Here is a 19,990-nt window from a genome sequence, read left to right as displayed (position 1 = left end):
GCCCATTCCTTATGATAGAGCTGGTGTAACCGAGTCCGGTTTCTAGGCCTCCTTGCACACACAGTTTTTCAGTTCTACCCACAACTTTTCTATAGGATTGAGGTCAGGGCTTTGTGATGGCCACTCCAATACCTTGACTTTGTAGTCCTTGAGCCATTTTGCCACAACTTTGGAAGTATGCTTGGGGTCATTGTCCATTTGGAAGACCCATTTGTGACCGAGCTTCAACTTCCTGACTGATGTCTTGAGATGTTGCTTCACTATATCCACATAATTTCTCTACCTTATGATGCCATCTCTTTTGTGAAGTACACCAGTCCCTCCTCCTGCAAAGCACCCCCACAACATGATGCTGCCACCCGCGTGTTTACACGGTTGGGATGGTGATCTTCGGCTTGCAAGCCTGGTCATTATGGCAAAACAGTTCTATTTTTGTTTCATCAGACCAGAGGACTTTTCTCCAAAAAGTACAATCTTTGTCCTCATGTGCAGTTGCAAACCGTATTCTGGCTTTTTTTCTGGCGGTTTTGGAGCAGTGGCTTCTTCCTTGTTGAGCGGCTTTTCAGGTTATGCCGATATAAGACTTGTTTTACTGTGGATATAGATACTTTTGTACCTGTTTCCTCCAGCATCTTCACAAGGTCCTTTTGTTGTTGTTCTGGGATTGATTTGCAGATGTCCTAACCGACTTGCCAAAACTATAGCTGGTTAACAAGAAATTTGTGGAGTGGTTGAAAAACGTGTTTTAATGACTCCAGCCTAAGTGTATGTAAACTTCCGACATCAACTGTAGCAGCCCTAGGGCTATTCATATTTCTAGCATTTGCATACATTTTGTGGTACTGGCCACAGTGAGGTAAGGGACTACTTACATGCTTTGTAGAGATGGTGAGGATTGTGTATCATAGGAAGGGGCAGGAGGTAAGAGGAGAGCAAATTTGTTTTTAATCTTGTTCACAATATCATTTTTCAAATAAATATATATACACATTACCAGTCAAAAGTTTGGACACCTACTCAAGAGTTTTTTATTTTATTTTTTACCAAGACATCAAAACTATGAAATAACACATATGGAATCATTTAGTAACCAAAATAGTCACCTGGAATGCTTTTCTAACAGTCTTGAAGAATTTCCCACATATGCTGAGCACTTATTGGCTGCTTTTCCTCCACTCTGCGGTCCAACTCATCCCAAACCATCTCAATTGGGTTGAAGACAGGTGATTGTGGAGGCCAGGTCATCTGATGCAGCACTCCATCACTCTCCTTGGTCAAATAGCCAATACACAGCCTGTAGGTGTGTTTTGGGTCATTTTCCTGTTGAAAAACAAATGATAGTCCAACTAAGGATCGTGTATCACTGCAGAATGCTGTGGTAGACATGCTGGTTCAGTGTGCCTTGAATTGTAAAGAAATCACAGACAGTGTCACCATAAAAGCACCCCCGCACCATCACACCTCCTCCTCCATGCTTCACAGTGGGAACCACACTTGCGGAGATCATCAGTTCACCTACTCTGTGTCTCACAAAGACACAGTGGTTGGAACCAAAAATCTCAAATTTGGACTCATCAGACCAAAGGACTGATTTCCACCAGTCTATTGTCCATGGTTCATTTTTCTTGGCCCAAGCAAATCCCTTCTAATTATTAGTGTCCTTCAGTAGTGGTTTATTTGCAGCTATTCAACCTCGAAGGCCTGATTCACGCAGTCTCCTGTGAACAGTTGATGTTGAGATGTGTCTGTTACGTGAACTCTGTGAAGAATTGATTTGGGCTGCAATCTGAGGTGCAGTTAACTATAATGAATTCATCCTATGCAGCAGAGGTACAGTAACTCTGGGTCTTCCTTTCATGTAGTGGTCCTCATGAGAGCCAGTTTCATCATAGCGCTTGATGGTTTTTGCGACTGCACTTGAAGAAACTTTCAAATTTCTTGAAATGTTCCGGATTGACTGACCTTCATGCCTTAAAGTAATGATGGACTGTCATTTCTCTTCGCATATTTGAGCTGTTCTTGCCATAATATGGACTTGGTATTTTATCAAATAGGGCTATCTTCTGTACACCACCCCTACTTTGTCACATCACAACTGATTGGCTCAAACGCATTAAGAAGGAAGGAACTTCCACAAATGAACACACCTATTAATTGAAATGCATTCCAGGTGACTACCTCATGAAGCTGGCTAAGAGAATGCCAAGAGTGTGCAAAGCTGTCATCAAGGCAAAGGGTGGCTACTTTGAAGATTTTCAACTTTGATTTATGAAAACTTTATGAAAACTTTTTTTGGTTACTACATGATTCCGTATGTGTTATTTCATAGTTTTGATGTCTTCACTATTATTCTACAATATATAGATAGTGAAAAAATAGTAAAAATAAAGAAAAACCCTTGAATAAGTAGGTGTGTGCAAACGTTTGACACGTACTGTATGTGTATATATACAGTCGTGGCCAAAATTTTTGAGAATGACACAAATATTAATTTTCAAAGTCTGCTGCCTCAGTTTGTATGATGGCAATTTGCATATACTCCTGAATATTATGAAGAGTGATCAGATGAATTGCAATTAAATGCAAAGTCCCTCTTTGCCATGCAAATTAACTGAATCCCCCCAAAACATTTCCACTGCATGTCAGCCCTGTCACAAAAGGACCAGCTGAAATCATGTCAGTGATTCTGTCATTAACACAGGTGTGAGTGTTGACAAGGCTGGAGATCACTCTGTCATGCTGATTGAGTTCGAGTAACAGACTGGAAGCTTCAAGGAGGGTGGTGCTTGGAATCATGGTTCTTCCTCTGTCAACCATAGTTATCTGCAAGGAAATACGTGCTGTCATCATTGCTTTGCACAAAAAGAGCTTCACAGGCAAGGATATTGCTGCCAGTAAGATTGCACCTAAATCAACCATTTATCGGATCATCAAGAACTTCAAGGAGAGCGGTTCAATTGTTGTGAGAAAGGCTTCAAGGCGCCCAGGAAAGTCCAGAAAGCGCCAGGACCGTCTCCTAAAGTTGATTCAGCTGCAGGATCGGGGCACCACCAGTATAGAGCTTGCTCAGGAATGGCAGCAGGCAGGTGTGAGTGCATCTGCATGCACAGTGAGGCGAAGACTTACTAACTAAGTGGCTCGGGGATCAAAACATCTATATTTTGGGACCATGGCCAGGAAACTCCCCAGACCTTAATCCCATTGAGAACTTGGTCAATCTTCAAGAGGCGGGTGGACAAACAAAACCTCACAAATTCTGACGAACTCCAAGCATTGATTATGCAAGAATGGGCTGCCATCAGTCTGGATGTGGCCCAGAAGTTAATTGACAGCATGCCAGGGCGGATTGCAGAGGTCTTGAAAAAGAAGGGTCAACACTGAAAATATTGATTCTTTGCATCAACTTCATGTAATTGTCAATAAAAGCCTTTGAAACTTGTAATAATACGTCAGTATTCCATAGTAGCATCTGACCAAAATATCTAAAAACACTAAAGCAGCAAACTTTGTGGAAATGTATATGTGTCACTCTCAAAACTTACATATATATATATATATAAAAATGGACTAAGTAGAACTGGGCAATACCATATCTATGTGATGCATTGCATGTCAACATTGTGTCCTCCCTTTCAAGTTCAGCTGACAGTGATGGCTCTTTAATGTCAGATGAAAGCTGACTTGGGGGATACACACATACATAGATACACCCACATGAAATTCATCGGCAGTCAAAGAAAAAGCTACAAAACCCTCTAAAGCGCCTCCAGAGAATGGAGTATGTTCAGTGAATCCAACAGTTTCACAGCACTTAAAAGTCATTCTACGGATTATAGATTTTTGATTTGGTTTCTGCTTTTGCTGAAAAGCCGTTTCATCAGTGCCATTACCACTGTAACGATTAGAGACAAAAAAGCGAATTATGTAATTATAGAGCCAATAACTGACTTGTCCGGTTTACTTTGCTCTGGTAAGGATGAAACATTATCTCTCCTGTGTGTGTACACATCGCATCATAACCAGGCAGCGGTCTGCGAGGACAGGAGATTAACACTTAGAGGGGCAGATGCTAAATTGAATTCTACAGGCCCATGGCTGTCTGAGAAGCCATTAAGTAATCACAACATTGCCCCTTCAAATAAATCCACCACCCACCTGCCTCTGCTGCCTCTCTACATACAAGGCAGCAGGGTTTGTGTGTGGTATGGTTTTCCATTTTATTGACTGTGAAGGCAAATTTAGCCCCGGGCTGAGAAAAATAACAAAACTCTCAAATGTCTATATCAGCCCCAAAATGAATGACAAAAAGAGTATGATGTGATAGATAAAAGAGAAATTAGCATTTTTTTAAATAACGAAATGACAGAAAACAAACAATGAATATTTTCACACTACTTAAACCAGATAGGGAGGGATTGAGTGAAAATCCTCATGAGGTAATGCTTAACTGATATTTATTCAGTGCTGCACATTAGACAATGTCAGTTGTCTTGGGGACATTGACTTGGGGTGGAATGGGTTTAAGTGTAGCTAGACACTGTACACCAGATAATGTAATATAACATAAGAGTTTTGGTGTAAAGCCCCATACCAACCGGTGCCATAGAATTTTCAAATAACCTGTATTTGGCGAAACCTTTTTAGTAAAGAAGTATATTATAAATGATTGTGTCCAGTTGCAGGTGGTTCATTTGAATTTAGAAAATGCTCTGTTAGTAACTCTTTCCACGCACAGCCCGTGTCATTCCGTATACAGATTCTGTCATTGATAAGCGCATACATTGGAATGCAGATGCTGTACAGTAACATGCTGTACATGACATCAGAGCTCCTGTTCTCCGTTTCGCAGCTCTGTATTGGTTTTGACTGCCCGCATCTCTACCGCTAATTGGGCTACTTTTGCACATTTGTTGTTGTTGTCTGATTGAACCAAAAATCCCTAGTTATATCACATTTTCTGGTGTGCAATCTGTAGCTAGCTTATGTGGTGCACTGCTTTATCAAACCAGCAGGCCAGAGTTGAGGAGAAGTTCCTTCGGAAGCCTTTGGATTAAAACACCACAGGGAAACAGAAGTATAACCTCAGCAGGAATCTTAAAGAGTAGTCACACCTGTACATCTCTACGTGTGTGTGTGTGTGTGTGTGTGTGTGTGTGTGTGTGTGTGTGTGTGTGTGTGTGTGTGTGTGTGTGTGTGTGTGTGTGTGTGTGTGTGTGTGTGTGTGTGTGTGTGTGTGTGTGTGTGTGTGTGTGTGTGTGTGTGTGTGTGTGTGTGTGTGTGTGTCTGCATCTGTGGTGGACAATTGACGTACATAGAAAATGATAACTGCGTGAGGAGATGCGGTAGCTGTGGGCTGTATGAGGTGCAAGTAAGGCGTCAGTGTGAACTGAAGTCATAGACCCTTCACAAGCCCGACACCACCTGTCACTGCGGCGTTCGCTCACCGATCTGATGTTGACGTCCACGCCGGTGCGAGCCATCATGTCCACAGCCTCCATGCAGCCTTGCTTGGTTGCCCAGTGAAGCGCCGTCTGAGAAGACACACACACAGAGGGGAGGGGCCAGTCATTCAACTGATGTCAATGGCAGCACTGATGTCAATGGGAGATTTGTGCAGAGGTTTGAGTTGAGGTTTTTTGTTGTTGTACATAACTAATAAGGTATTGTATGGTCACAGATACTATTCTAAATCTTTAATGAAGGCATATTTCCTGAGTAAAATTTCAGTTAGGACTTCAAGGTTACAATAGAAGGGATAACCGCTCCTCACTCAGGCCAACTGTCAATTAATATAAGAAGAATGGTACGTCTACAGAGCCTCCACAACAGCAGTGACACAAAAATGAAAAAACACGAGCGGCTCATTTAAATAAAATGTCCCTTTGAATTTAATTCGTGCCTCATTTGCCTAAACAGATTTGGCTGTGAAGAATGGCCAGGCACTGTGTCTGCTCTGTAATAAGCTGGCTTAATTCGGCCCAATGTTGAGTTTATTGATGCCTCACTAAAGAGCCAGATTCAAGGACAGTTATCCAATTTCTATTGTGTAGAAACTGAATGAGTCCAAATCAGATCATTTCATGTATTATATTGAATAGACTGGTAACTAGCTACACAATTAGGGAACACAACAGTCTAATGGGAGAGAAAGAGGAACATGTTGTACACACACCCACAAACAGAGTCATTGAAGCCCATCTATAATATTGATGTTTAATTCTATATACTTACAAACTTGATGGCCAATTCACGGGGACAGAAGAAAAACAAGACGAAAGGAAGGAAGGAGTGAAAGTTGAATGTATGATCACTGTTCTAACCATTCTAATCCATCACAATGTGATACACGGTGGGCATCATAACCTGTGTATCCCTATGTATTATGTCCGGATTCCATCCCTGTTCTGCCTTTTTCCAGAGCAGCTATTCTTATTGTCCGCGTGGACGTATTGATGTAGAGCCGGGACACTAGCTATTCCCCTCCGTCCACATTCCAAGTCGAAGCACATCAAAGTAGAGAGAGGTGAGAGGAGAGGCATGCTTTGATGGGTTCACTCTCTGACATGTCCATTCATTGACACCTTTGGTCCTATTCTGTTCAGATTTGGCATGGGTTCAAACTAAACCCTTCAATCAACAAGAGTTCCCCCGTAATCTTCCTTTTAAGATTAAGATAGTCCCCATAGAGCATGCAGGGAACTATAGTAACAGTAATCTTCTTGTCCTTCTGAACTGATTCTTTGTATCTTTTAACACAGAGATGGTTAAAAATCTGCACGTTTGTGATTTCCACCCCATCCCTTTCATAAGGACACACAGCATCAACCCTGGCCTTTCCACCCCGTCCCTTTCATAAGGACACACAGCATCAAACCTGGCCTTTCCACCCCACCCCTTTCATAAGGACACACATCATCAACCCTGGCCTTTCCACCCCATCCCTTTCATAAGGACACACAGCATCAACCCTGGCCTTTCCACCCCATCCCTTTCATAAGGACACACAGCATCAACCCTGGCCTTTCCTACCCCGTCCCTTTCATAAGGACACACAGCATCAACCCTGGCCTTTCCACCCCGTCCCTTTCATAAGGACACACAGCATCAACCCTGGCCTTTCCACCCCGTCCCTTTCATAAGGACACACAGCATCAACCCTGGCCTTTCCACCCCGTCCCTTTCATAAGGACACACAGCATCAACCCTGGCCTTTCCACCCCGTCCCTTTCATAAGGACACACAGCATCAACCCTGGCCTTTCCACCCCACCCCTTTCATAAGGACACACAGCATCAACCTTGGCCTTTCCACCCCGTCCCTTTCATAAGGACACACAGCATCAACCCTGGCCTTTCCACCCCGTCCCTTTCATAAGGACACACAGCATCAAACCTGGCCTTTCCACCCCACCCCTTTCATAAGGACACACATCATCAACCCTGGCCTTTCCACCCCATCCCTTTCATAAGGACACACAGCAACAACCCTGGCCTTTCCACCCCATCCCTTTCATAAGGACACACAGCATCAACCCTGGCCTTTCCTACCCCGTCCCTTTCATAAGGACACACAGCATGAACCCTGGCCTTTCTTACCCCGTCCCTTTCATAAGGACACACAGCATCAACCCTGGCCTTTCTTACCCCGTCCCACTCCCTACCAACCTCACACTGTCACTACCATGTTGCGCTACAGTAGATTAGATGAAACAAATAGAACAGTGTTTCCCACTGGTTTCCAAGCATTTAATTATCTCTCGCCAATATATATCATTCAGCCAACAACCGAGAGCACGGAAACCTAGCAGAAACCAATGGCTGGGAGGAGGGGGGGAAAAATGTCTGTCTGCGGGATAGCTAACGGGAGTTATTTTTGGGTGCCTGCAGCAGCCCCCTTTAAGTGTGTGTGTGGGGAGCGCATGCATGCGTGCGTGTGTGTTAATGTAGACTGACCACTGTGCCCGTCGAGGCGGGATGCTGCCAAGCTGCTTTACCCAGGCCTGGTTTCATTACAAGGTGCTAACCAAGCTCTGTGATGCCTGTTGGGGTTCTTCCGTCACTCCGTCAGACTGTTTGGCCTCCCCAACGCTCCAGACACAAACTGATTTTAAAAAACGCTTCTCCATCCAGGTCTGGAGCTACTGTCACTCTCCATGTTATGATGAGCAACTGTGACCAGTATCTGAATGTCCACTTTACATCAACTATTTAAAAAATAAAATAAAAATGTAAAAAAGTTTTGCGGTTACACTTATAGGATTAGTAATGATGCACATAGTTGCTGAATACAATACAAACGAACAGTATCATATCGTGTTTAAACCAGTACCTACTGTTTACAAAATGTCCCATGTTAGTGAGCATTATGGCACACTATAATTGCATTAGATTTACTGTGGCCATAAAGGTACAACCTTTCTTTTCAACAGGGTGTTTTAAATCCGGCCCATGAATAGAGAGAGAAGCCTTCTGGGAGGTATCTGCCATGCATCATGGGACAGTTTGACAACAGTGACCCTGTTCAAACTGGTAACTGCCACCCGACCGTCTGCTACCATCAGATTGGCATCTGTGGGCCTTTAGTGGGTGGTATTCTGGTACAGGGACGAACAACAAAACCAGTTCCCAATGCCTCGCTGAAAGCAGCAGGAAAAAGAACATCAAAAAGGCCTAAATTCCACTTCTTCCATTTTGATCAAGTGAAGCATAAAAAGAAATGTAATAATCTCAAGTGGCAAGGGTTTACACCATTGATGTTGTTACTTCTGCATGGTGGGGCCCATGGAGCTGATATCGGGGGGGGCTATACAAACTGACTGAAGGAGGGAGAGTTTTAGGAGAGGCCATATGGACGAGGTCTTTTGCTTTGGAGCCTTTCAATAGACAGCTTAGCGCTTGTTTATGCAGTCTCACTCAACGCTGTGTGAAATTCCTGCTCTGGCTTCAGCAGTTGCCTTTCAAAGCCGGACTGTGGCAATAGGCCATATGCTCTGCTGGTGGAAACATTCTCAACAGACATACCTCAACAAAGTTTTCATAGCAAGTGAAATAATGGCTTTGTGTTGTAGCATACTGGTGTGGAGCCAGTTAGAGAGAAAGTATTGGTTGGGGTTCAACTAAACCCAAAGTAATGCTGAATTTCTGTACAAATGACAGTGGCAGTGAAATTCTGTGTTTAAACACACAAAATGTTCAAACCAAAAAACCTACATTTAAAAAAAAAAAGAAACTCTCTCTCAAAATTCATGGAATTGTTTCATTCTACGAAAAAACGATCAGTAGCTCTCATCTGGTGAGGACAGTATAGTGGTATAAATCTGCCTTCAGGCAGTGAAAGCTGTGTGTTTTTTCAACTATTAATTACCATTCAATTACAATATCATTACACACCATGATCATCTGGGCTCCGGCGTCATGACTGTATCCCAAATGGCACCCTAGTCTCTTAAGTAGCTCTATGGGCCCTGGTGAAAAGTAGTGCATTATATAGGGAATAAGGTGTCATTTGGGACCTAGCCCATGACTACAGAGTGAGCTAAACTCAGTGGATACAGTCATTTGGATTCTCTGGCCCATTACACTGACTGACCGTAATACTAAACAAAACCTCAGACGCCTGAAGAAATGCTTGATAAAAAATAACCAGCCCCGTCTTGGCTGAAAAAAGACATTGTGTATGTAGGACAGTACAGTGTGTGTGTGTGTGTGTGTGTGTGTGTGTGTGTGTGTGTGTGTGTGTGTGTGTGTGTGTGTGTGTGTGTGTGTGTGTGTGTGTGTGTGTGTGTGTGTGTGTGTGTGTGTGTGTGTGTGTGTGTGTGTGTGTGTGTGTGTGTGTGTGTGTGTGTGTGTGTGTGTGTGTGTGTGTGTGTGTGTGACTGTAGGGTGATAGGGAGAACCAAGGCATGTCAGAATGTATGGAGGGTGTGTTTGGGTGCCTTGCAAAACAATTTCAGCTTTTTGTTTGTTTTGTAGATAAACATATGCTGTCACGCCCTGATTTGTTTCACCTTTCTTTGTGCTTGTCTCCACTCCCCTCCAGGTGTCACCTATCTTCCCCATTATCCCCTGTGTATTTATACCTGTGTTCTCTGTTTGTCTGTTGCCAGTTTGTTTGTTCGTAGAACATACCAACGTTTCGTTTCCCTGCTCCCGCCTGTTCCTTACTCCTGTTTTCTAGTTTCCCGGTTCTGACTGTTCTGCCTGCCTTGACCCCTGCCTGCCTTGACCTGTCATTTGCCTGCCCCTGTTTAAAGAATACACTTCTGTTTCTTCAACACTGTCTGCACCTGGGTCATACCTTAAAAGTTGATACATGTCAGAAATTGGATGTTGGTGTGAATCCCATTTAGTAGACTTCTGAATAAATGTTCTTCCTGTTTTAAAGAACAGCGAGACACCCAACCTTTGTCCAATCTTTGACACTGCCGGAGCACTATGAAAGAGCACTATGAATTGTCAATGCTTAGCTAATTGAAATAAAAGTATCGGGGGTGTTTTGTTTTAGCTGTAAGCCAACAGCAAAGTGTTTGATCAGTACAGAAAGGAGGAACATGGACAATGTTATAATACCACTACTCACCCCCTTGGTTTCCAGCAGCAGGTTAACACAAAACAGTTGTAGAACGGCCATCGGGCAGCACAGTTCATAGGAGAAAGAGAATATTGAATATTATGGTTCTTGTTAGAGTATAAGACGTCATTCCTATAGGAGTATTAATATTAATATTGTTCAGTTTTGTCTGCAGAATTGGTCAATAATGTGTTATTTGATCATTTTATTCATTTACAAAATTCAAATCATGGTTCACAACAGCTGGTTGATGTTTTACCTTCCACCTTTAATCTTGGATAGAATCATAGGTTTTGAAAAGGGGGATAACCTGTCCTTTTTTTGTCACACGTTCTTCTCTAATCTGGCTCTCCTGTCCCTCTGAAAAAGGTGGGGAGTCTCTCTCCCTCCATCTCTCTGTCCCTACATCTCTCCATCCTCCCTCATTTCGTTATGCTAAGAAGTTTACTGACTGCTTGTTTGTTGCAGCTGAAGCGTCTGATTTCCTTAAGACCATTGTTTTGTAAGTGCTCCCACTCGAAACGCCAGAGCTTCAGTGGGAAGGGAGAGATTGGTTTAACCAGCCAGCGGACCGGTCAGATAGAAATGAATACAGACGTGTTAGCCAGTAGGTGGAGGAGAGGGGCTGTCGATGCACACTGGAGAGAGTAGTGCAGTATATTTAGTGGGGGTCTGAAGAATTGAAACCTGTGTCATTTGAGTCCACCGCCTGTTTCCCCCATTACAAACGGGGTAAATCATGGATGCCATTTGAAGAGTAGAGGATACACACTCCATATGTTGCCGTCACACTAAGTTTCCTCTTCATCTGTACAGTTTGGCATAGTACGGACTATTCAAGAAGGAACCATGTATTTGTTTTGGTAAAACATCAAACTGCAGAAATAAAACAAAAAAACAAAGCTACTGTATCTGGAGGACTTTTCTATGTGAATCACCAACATAACAGATTAGGTTAGGGCCAGGAAAAGAGGAAGGGAGGATGGTAGGAGATATACTGGAGGCTACTTACAGTGATGAAGTCCTGGTGAGAGAGGCAAATGCATGGGAATAGAGTGCAAATGTTAGGCATCTGGGGGGAAAAAATGGGTCTAATTTATTACCATCATATTTATTTAATATTTATGGTATGGTATATCAGAACCATATTATAAGAAAATCCTTCAATATAAGTAGCAGATGGCTTTCAGAGGATCCCTATCTGAAGATCTCATCTTTAAACAAGGTCAATGACATCAACATTGCGATCTGACAGCTTTTGTGGAGGTGAAATGGTCCATGAAAACCTGATGTCTCAAGAGAGGGCGTCAAGACAGCAACTATGGGCTGTTTCAATTCTGTGAGACAACGCTTGATGGGATTGACTGATAAGGGATCAAGCTACCTTTCCTGATGTTTGTTTTTTTTGTCTTTCAATCTCAGTAGCCTCAGTAGCTAGATGCCCATCAACCCCATCAACAGAGGCTCTCTTATCTGATCCTAGATGAAGAGAGGCAGCTCCTGGGTGCCATCATGCTGAATCCTATAGGAGGCCAGAGTCTGTGTGTTTAGTGTCAATCCTATGGGAGATGGGCTTGAAAATGTGCCAATCACATGTATGGCTTTGGATAGACCAGATCAAACAGTTTTACCCTAGTCCAGAGCCTTATATTTGATATCTTCTTGGAGGCCAGAATGGCGCTGATGGCGAGGTAGAGGGTGAGGGTTAGGGGGAGGTAGTACCTTCTTTGAGGCCAGGCTGGGGTCCTGTGTGAGGAGCTGTCGGAGAGCAGCGGTGTTCCCCAGGGCACAGGATCGTAGCCAGTCCTTCTCCAGAGGATCCAACTGAATCCTGGGGAACACAGACTGAGTAGAGAGAGACAGAGAGAAATATTATCAGTAGAAATGAAATAGAAATGAAATATTTTACGCTTGTCTACAGTTGCTGGTGGAGTCGGATTAAAACTACACCATGCTAATATTCCCAAAAAGCTACACAAAACATGATGTTTGTTGGTAATTTCACACCAAGAAGAGCATTTCTGAAACAATCTCTTTCACTCAGCCTACCACTATTTCACAGCATTTTCACTATGACCTTCAGCTTTCTTCCAAAGCACGCATTTTGTCATCCAGTCTGAAGACTCTCCCGGGCTGTGTCCCAAAGTACCCTATTGCCTACATAAGTGCACTACTTCGCTGATCAAAAGTAGTGCACTATATAGGGAATAGGGTGCCATTTCTGAGTCTTTCATGAGCCTCTTCTTACAAGGTGATGAGTAGGGAGGACAATCCATTTATCTTCTCAGAGTGGAAAGGCTATTATCAGTGGGAAGTGAGGGAATTATTCCCGATAGTAAACAAACAAAGCCAACTAATAAAGTAGATAAGGATCTATATGCAGGCAGGGAATCTGTGGTAGAAACGGCAGGTACTCGCTCCAGGGCTAAAGAGAGGCAACCAACCCAAATCTGGCTTAAGCTGGCAAATCAAGGTCAATGATTAACTTGAGGGGATTTTCAGCATTCGAGGCTGAGGCAAAGACAAATTGTCAACACTGCTACTCTGAATAGTAGAGCATCAATCTAACAAACAGAGCGACATGAGTACCTTTGAGTGCACTCGCTTGTGCAAACTCATCTAAAATATATATAATTTGTTTTAGGTTGTAGAATCATATTGAACTATTCTGAAATTAGGTTCAGTCCAACTACAGTACACTCAGGCCACAGACCAGCCCCACCACCTCCCTGTTATGTTTGACCTTTATCCGTGCCCGTGGGCTGGGTGGGTGGTCTGATACCATTAGTGGTGTTTATTGACCAGCGGGACAGCGTGAATGAGAGAGAAGCAGAGAGCCAGGCTTTAATCAGTGGCCTGCCAGGGAGGGCCTCTTCTTCACAGTTCACCTGTTTACACTGGCCATGCAGGTGTCAGCTCCACGTTAATTATAAAACCCTGCCTCTCTACCTTTCGCCCTGGGAAGCTGTCCCTCAGCCTGACAACAGCACCACAGTGGGGGGAATGGTGGGAGCAGAGAGGCAGAGTTAGCTAGAGGATAGAGGGCGGGAGGGACACGGAAAGAAAGTGAGAGGACATACAGTATAATGCGGTATTGCAACGCCAGGGTTGTGGGTTCGATTTCAGAGGCGGCTACCCATACAGAGGGAGAATGAGGGAAGAAAAATGTGTTCAAATTAAAATGATGGTTTTCATACTGTTTGTGTAACTGGAGAAGTCTGGAGAAGTCTCCACGTTTTTCCAAAGACAATATACAGTAAGATACTGTAGTAAAGTAGGTCTAATTATGGACACGAACCCCTAGTGTTATGATGAGCATCACTGTAGGGACCCATCTCACTCTCCTACCTTCTTATGGGTACCGTTCTCTAATTACCCCACCCTCTTTCTCCCTCCCTCCATCCTTCCCCTCTCGTTGAGTTATAGGAGATACCCTGCTATTTCCACCGATGGCTCCTCTCAGGCCCCTGCTGCTTCCAGTCAGTGAGAGGTAGGAGGCTGTCACAGCCAATGAGCAAATGAGTCTGTGTCCCACCACGAAGGAAGACAGGAGTGATTATGGGATATCACCATGGGAACGGCGTGGGGGGAAAGAGGCTCCATTTTATCCTTATGGCAGCTCAGAAAGCCTCTCTCTCTCTCTCTCTCTCTCTCTCTCTCTCTCTCTCTCTCTCTCTCTCTCTCTCTCTCTCTCTCTCTCTCAAAAAAATAAAGGGAACACTTAAACAACACAATGTAACTCCAAGTCAATCACACTTCTGTGAAATCAAACTGTGCACTTATGAAGCAACAGTGATTGACAATACATTTCACATGCTATCGTGCAAATGGAATAGACAACAGGTGGAAATTATAGGCAATTAGCAAGACACCCCAAATAAAGGAGTGGTTCTGCAGGTGGCAACCACAGACCACTTCTCAGTTCCTATGCTTCCTGGCTGAGGTTTTGGTCACTTATGAATGCTGGCGGTGCTTTCACTCTAGTGGTAGCATGAGACGGAGTCTACAACCCACACAAGTGGCTCAGGTAGTGCAGCTCATCCAGGATGGGACATCAATGCGAGCTGTGGCAAGAGGGTGTGCTGTGTCTGTCAGCGTAGTGTCCAGAGCATGAAGGCGCTACCAGGAGACAGGCCAGTACATCAGGAGACATGGAGGAGGCCGTAGGAGGGCAACAACCCAGCAGCAGGACCTCTACCTCCCCCTTTGTGCAAGGAGGAGCAGGAGGAGCACTGCCAGAGCCCTGCAAAATGTCTGAAAAAGTCTGCTCAAACGGTCAGAAACAGACTCCATGAGGGTGGTATGAGGGCCCGACGTCCACAGGTGGGGGTTGTGCTTACAGCCCAACACCGTGCAGGACGTTTGGCATTTGCCAAAGAACACCAAGATTGGCAAATTCGCCAGTGGCGCCCTGTGCTCTTCACAGATGAAAGCAGGTTCACACTGAGCACGTGACAGACGTGACAGAGTCTGGAGACACCATGGAGAACGTTCTGCTGCCTGCAACATCCTCCAGCATGACCGGTTTGGCGGTGGATCAGTCATGGTGTGGGGTGGCATTTCTTTGGGGTCCGCACAGCCCTCCATGTGCTCACCAGAGGTAGCCTGACTGCCATTAGGTACCGAGATGAGATTGTCAGACCCCTTGTGAGACCATATGCTGGTGCGGTTGGCCCTGGGTTCCTCCTAATGCAAGACAATGCTCGACCTCATGTGACTGGAGTGTGTCAGCAGTTCCTGCAAGAGGAAGGCATTGATGCTATGGACTGGCCCGCCCGTTCCCCAGACCTGAATCCAATTGAGCACATCTGGGACATCATGTCTCCTTCCAACCACCACAGACTGTCCAGGAGTTGGCGGATGATTTAGTCCAGATCTGGGAGGAGATCCCTCAGGAGACCATCCTCCACCTCAACAGGAGCATGCTCAGGCATTGTAGGGAGGTCATACAGGCACGTGGAGGCCACACACACTACTGAGCCTCATTTTGACTTGTTTTAAAGGACATTGCATCAAAGTTGGATCAGCCTGTAGTGTGGTTTTCCACTTTAATTTTGAGTGTCACTCCAGACCTCCATGGGTTGATAAATTTGATTTCCATTGATAATTTTTGTGTGATTTTGTTGTCAGCACATTCAACCATGTAAATAAAAAAGTATTTAATAAGAATATTTCATTCATTCAGATCTAGGATGTGTTATTTTAGTGTTCCCTTAATTTTTTTGAGCAGTGTGTATATATATATATTCTCTTATATTGGAATAGAATACACGGCACCAGAATGCTGCGCATACCATGACAGAGGATGCAGCCACACTTCTTGTATCTTCTTCCTGGACATATCCCTCACTCTAAAACAGAAGAAGAATCAGGAGTTAGCATGAGCATCAGAGATTTAGAGGGAAAAAAATTGCAACATTTGTGGCAAATAACAGTACCATTTCCATATGGTCAATTATCAAATATTTTGACAAAAACATCTCCGTGCTTACATTTTTGGGTATGAACCTCCCTTAGGGAAAAGGAAAAGAGGGACTATATAATGAATCTATTAAAATCCTAAAATGATTCTCTAAATTCTCAAAGGCTTCCCAAAACACAGAGACAAAACTGTTTTCATCTTCAAACTGACATCTTTACTTCCCGTCTACAGTCAGATGAGCAAAGACTAAGGTCAGGTCTCTTGATTTTTGGTTTAATTCTTTCATTTTCTAAAATCTTTTGTTTTGTTTCTACTGATCAACACTCCCTATCTCATTACTATGCTGTGTGATTACCTTCAGAAACATAAACAAACTAGAGCCCACCTTGCATTGTTGGGGTAAGCTGTCAATGAGGAGTTTAAATCATGGTACTTCAAGATGGAGGACTTTAGTAATATACTTCTTGTAGCTTAAGTGAGCACACAGGGAAGGAAGAAAAAAAACCTACGGAGGACGTTGTGGTTTTCTCTGTTTGGTTGTTATTAATAAAGGGAGACTACACTCAAAAACTATCTTTGATATGATGCAAAACGCATCATCAAGGCAAGTTTAGCTCTGTACTGCAAGTGCTCCATTGTGAAAACTTGACTGCTGACATGCATACTTTTTTGGGATTGTATTAATAGTGGACTAATGAACAAACATTTCTGAGTGTAGCATTCCTTGAAACATGCCCACTCCTGCTATAGCCTACTGGGTGTTACCTTATCCCCCATCCTGTCAATTCTAACCTCTCTTTTCATAACAATACCTCTATTTTCAGATGTGAAATGTACCAGCTCGATTTGGCATTGATGATGTCACTTTTTGTGATGACAGTTTTGGTAAACAGTGTATATATATATATATATATATATACACACACACACACAGTCGTATGAAAAAGTTTGGGCACCCCTCTGAGGCTGCATAATAATTTACTCTGTCGTCACAGAAAATGATCACAGTGGCATACCATTCATTTTCTAATAAAAGCTGAGTACTGGGGTATTGTCCAGAAAAAATACTTTTAGTGTAGCAATATTAGGTTGTATGAAATTAAATCAGATGTGAAAAATAGGCTATGCAAAAATGTGGGCACCCTTGTCATTCTGTCAATACTTATTTTCCACCATAATTTGCAAATAAATTCATTACAAATCCTACAATGGGATTTTCTGGATTTTTCTTTCTCATTTTGTCTGTCGTAGTTGAAGTGTATCTATGATGAAAATTACAGGCCTCTCTCATCATTTTAAGTGTGAGAACTTGCACAATTGGTGGCACAAAAAAAAACATTTTTTTTGCCCCACTGTATATAAACTAATTAAAAACATGGGGGAAAAAGACCCAAGAGCGATGGCGAAGACCAAGAGTTATTGAGAAGCCCACCATAACACTCCCTCCCTTATCCATCCCCCAATTCTCTCCACAGCATGACAGCATCGTCGCAGAAACCCCTAGTGTTGTGATGGACACTTGCTTGCTGTTTTGAAATGGACACGATGGCAATGCTTTGGAAGAGAGGGAGGGGGAAGTATCCCAGGAGAGAGACTTTTCCTCATTAGCAACCTAAGGACAGATTGTCACTGTGAAAATTACATTTATTTTATGGTGATGGGTTACCAGGACATCATTAGACAGTCAACCACAAATGAAAGGGAAAAATATTCACCAAACCAAGGAATGAGGAAATTGAAATACTAGAAATGACCTCGACTCCTTTTCTCCATACAACATCACCATCCAGCCTTCCTTCCTTTCACATCCACAGCCTCTAAATATGGGCCAATGAAATACAATAAAATAAAAAACTTTCTCTGTGTTGATAAATGAATGGGGCTCCTCTCCTCTACCTCGGCTGAATAAATTGGCGTATGAAAAAGGAGGGACTTTGTAGAATACGAAAGAAAGAAGAATAGTTAAAGGACACAGAGAAAAAGAGAGCGAGATAACAAGAAAAAGAGAAAGAGTCAGGGTAGTATTATGAACATATTACACAACTGCAATCTGATCCGGAAAAGAGCCTGGTCCCTTCATGTATAAAAGAGGTGTGTTATACTCAGTGTACAAAACATTAGGAACGCCTGCTCTTTCCATGTGAAAGACTGACCAAGTGAATCCAGGTGAAAGCCATGATCCCTTATTGATGTCACTTGTTAAACCCACTTCAATCAGCGTAGGTGAAGATGAGGAGACAGGTTAAAGAGACAATTGAGACATGGATTGATTGTGTATGTGTGCCATTCAGAGGGTGAATGGGCAAGACAATTGAGGCTGTTCTGAGGGCAAAAAAGGGGTGGGGGGTGCAATTCAATAATAGGAAGGGGTGCTTAATGTTTTGCACACTCAGTGTATATCAGTGTTGTGTGTCCCCTCACCAACCTATACAGAATAAAACAATATTGACCCAAAGGAGCCTGAGAGATCCACAACCCTTTTCCATCACCAAAGCCCGTTAATGTCGGATGCGATTGTTTTCAGCTTTTCTCATCGTCAAAAACAAGAGAGAAAACATCCGACAAGGAATACATTATTTCGCAGTAACAAGAGAGATAAAAGGCTAGCTATGTCATTTCAGCAACCTGAAGTTCAGGTTTTTATCAAGAGCCTCAAAAGAGAAGCCTTTGATCCTCCAATTAAATGTAATTAACGGTCTCGTCCATCATCGTGTTTTCATCTTATTTGATTAAGGTTACTGGGCAGCAACATTAATGCAAAATAATTTGCCTTACGTCCCAAGCCAGATTCCCAACAGAGCTCATAGGGCCCTGGTCAAAAGTAACTATTGGACTATGTAGGGAGTAGGGTGCTAGTTGCAATCAATAACAACAGAAACCCACAACTCTCTGGTTTTCGCACTACTTCCCTTTTAAATACTCTTAACCCTTTTCCACCCCAATTTCGTAGTTACAATCTTCTTCCATCACTGCAACTCCCTTACGGACTCAGGAGAGGAGAAGGTCGAAAGCCATGCGTCCCCCGAAAACACGACCCTGCCAGACTCTGCATCTTCACACAGTGCTTGCTTAACCCGGAAGCCAGATGCACCAATGTGTCAGAGGAAACACCATCCAGCTGGCAACCAAGGTCAGCCTGCAGGTGCCCGGGCCTGCCACAACGAGTCGCTAGAGCCAAACCCTCCTCTAACCCGGACGATACTGGGCCAATTGTGCGCCGCCTCATGGGTCTCCTGGTCACGGCCGGCTGTGACACAGCCTGGGCTCGAACCCGGGTCTGTCGTGATGCCTCAAGCACTGCGTTAGACCGCTGCGCCACTCGGGAGGCCCCTATTATTCAAATCTAAAGTTAGCCCTGCAGTCATGATTTAATCATTCGGTTTGAAAATTAAATGGCCTAAATAGTCTGGTGAGATTGAAAGGAACAAGTGGGGGCTTACAGCCTACTCTCTAATCATACAGTAGTTAGGGAAGTACATTTTTGCTGATGCATGTCTAAGCTACTAACGAGGATATCAACATTAATTCTCACACATTTCCTTTGGCATAACGTCCAAGGTGGTGGCACTGGCTCATTTGCCACATAACAGCTAAGAATGTCAACGGAGCACCATTTATAAATAATGAATTTACAGTGTTAGTAAAGGACAGGAGGTGTACTTAGAGACATTTGAGTTCCTTCTGAATACTGAGTCGGATTTAACTACAATAATAAATCAAGGTAACAAGTTATAAGTTGAAGATGTATCGGCACAAGGACTGCTACGAATCAAGCATATCAACGGTAGTTATTCCTTCTTGGTTGAGGATTTCAATTTATGATTTGTAATTGAAAAACCCCTCCAGCACCAACAGGCAATATAAACAAAGCAATGCCCCCCCCCCCCCCCCCACCCCCTCCAAAAAAAATAATTCCTGAAAAAAATGAACCCAATAACTCTTCTGGTAACTAATGAAAAATCTCAGGGACATTAACATATTAATTGAGATTTTGACAAC

General features: G+C 43.4%; 1 protein-coding gene across 1 annotated transcript in view; it reads right to left on the bottom strand.

Moving 5' to 3' along the window:
* LOC124003772 overlaps positions 1 to 19,990 on the bottom strand; it is a 61,606-nt gene that overhangs the window by 12,750 nt on the left and 28,866 nt on the right. Inside the window, exons 4-9 of the mRNA XM_046312342.1 lie at positions 15,864 to 15,920; positions 12,292 to 12,414; positions 11,582 to 11,593; positions 10,579 to 10,581; positions 5,445 to 5,531; positions 1,470 to 1,474 (exon numbers count right to left, since the gene is read on the bottom strand). Coding sequence (XP_046168298.1) covers positions 1,470 to 1,474; positions 5,445 to 5,531; positions 10,579 to 10,581; positions 11,582 to 11,593; positions 12,292 to 12,414; positions 15,864 to 15,920 — 287 coding nt within the window. The remainder of the gene's footprint in view (positions 1 to 1,469; positions 1,475 to 5,444; positions 5,532 to 10,578; positions 10,582 to 11,581; positions 11,594 to 12,291; positions 12,415 to 15,863; positions 15,921 to 19,990) is intronic.

This window comes from Oncorhynchus gorbuscha, linkage group LG02, assembly GCF_021184085.1.
Source record: "Oncorhynchus gorbuscha isolate QuinsamMale2020 ecotype Even-year linkage group LG02, OgorEven_v1.0, whole genome shotgun sequence".
Taxonomy (NCBI): domain Eukaryota; kingdom Metazoa; phylum Chordata; class Actinopteri; order Salmoniformes; family Salmonidae; genus Oncorhynchus; species Oncorhynchus gorbuscha.
The sequence above is the reverse complement of the archived record's forward strand: the minus strand, read 5'-3'. Positions and strand labels throughout refer to the sequence as shown.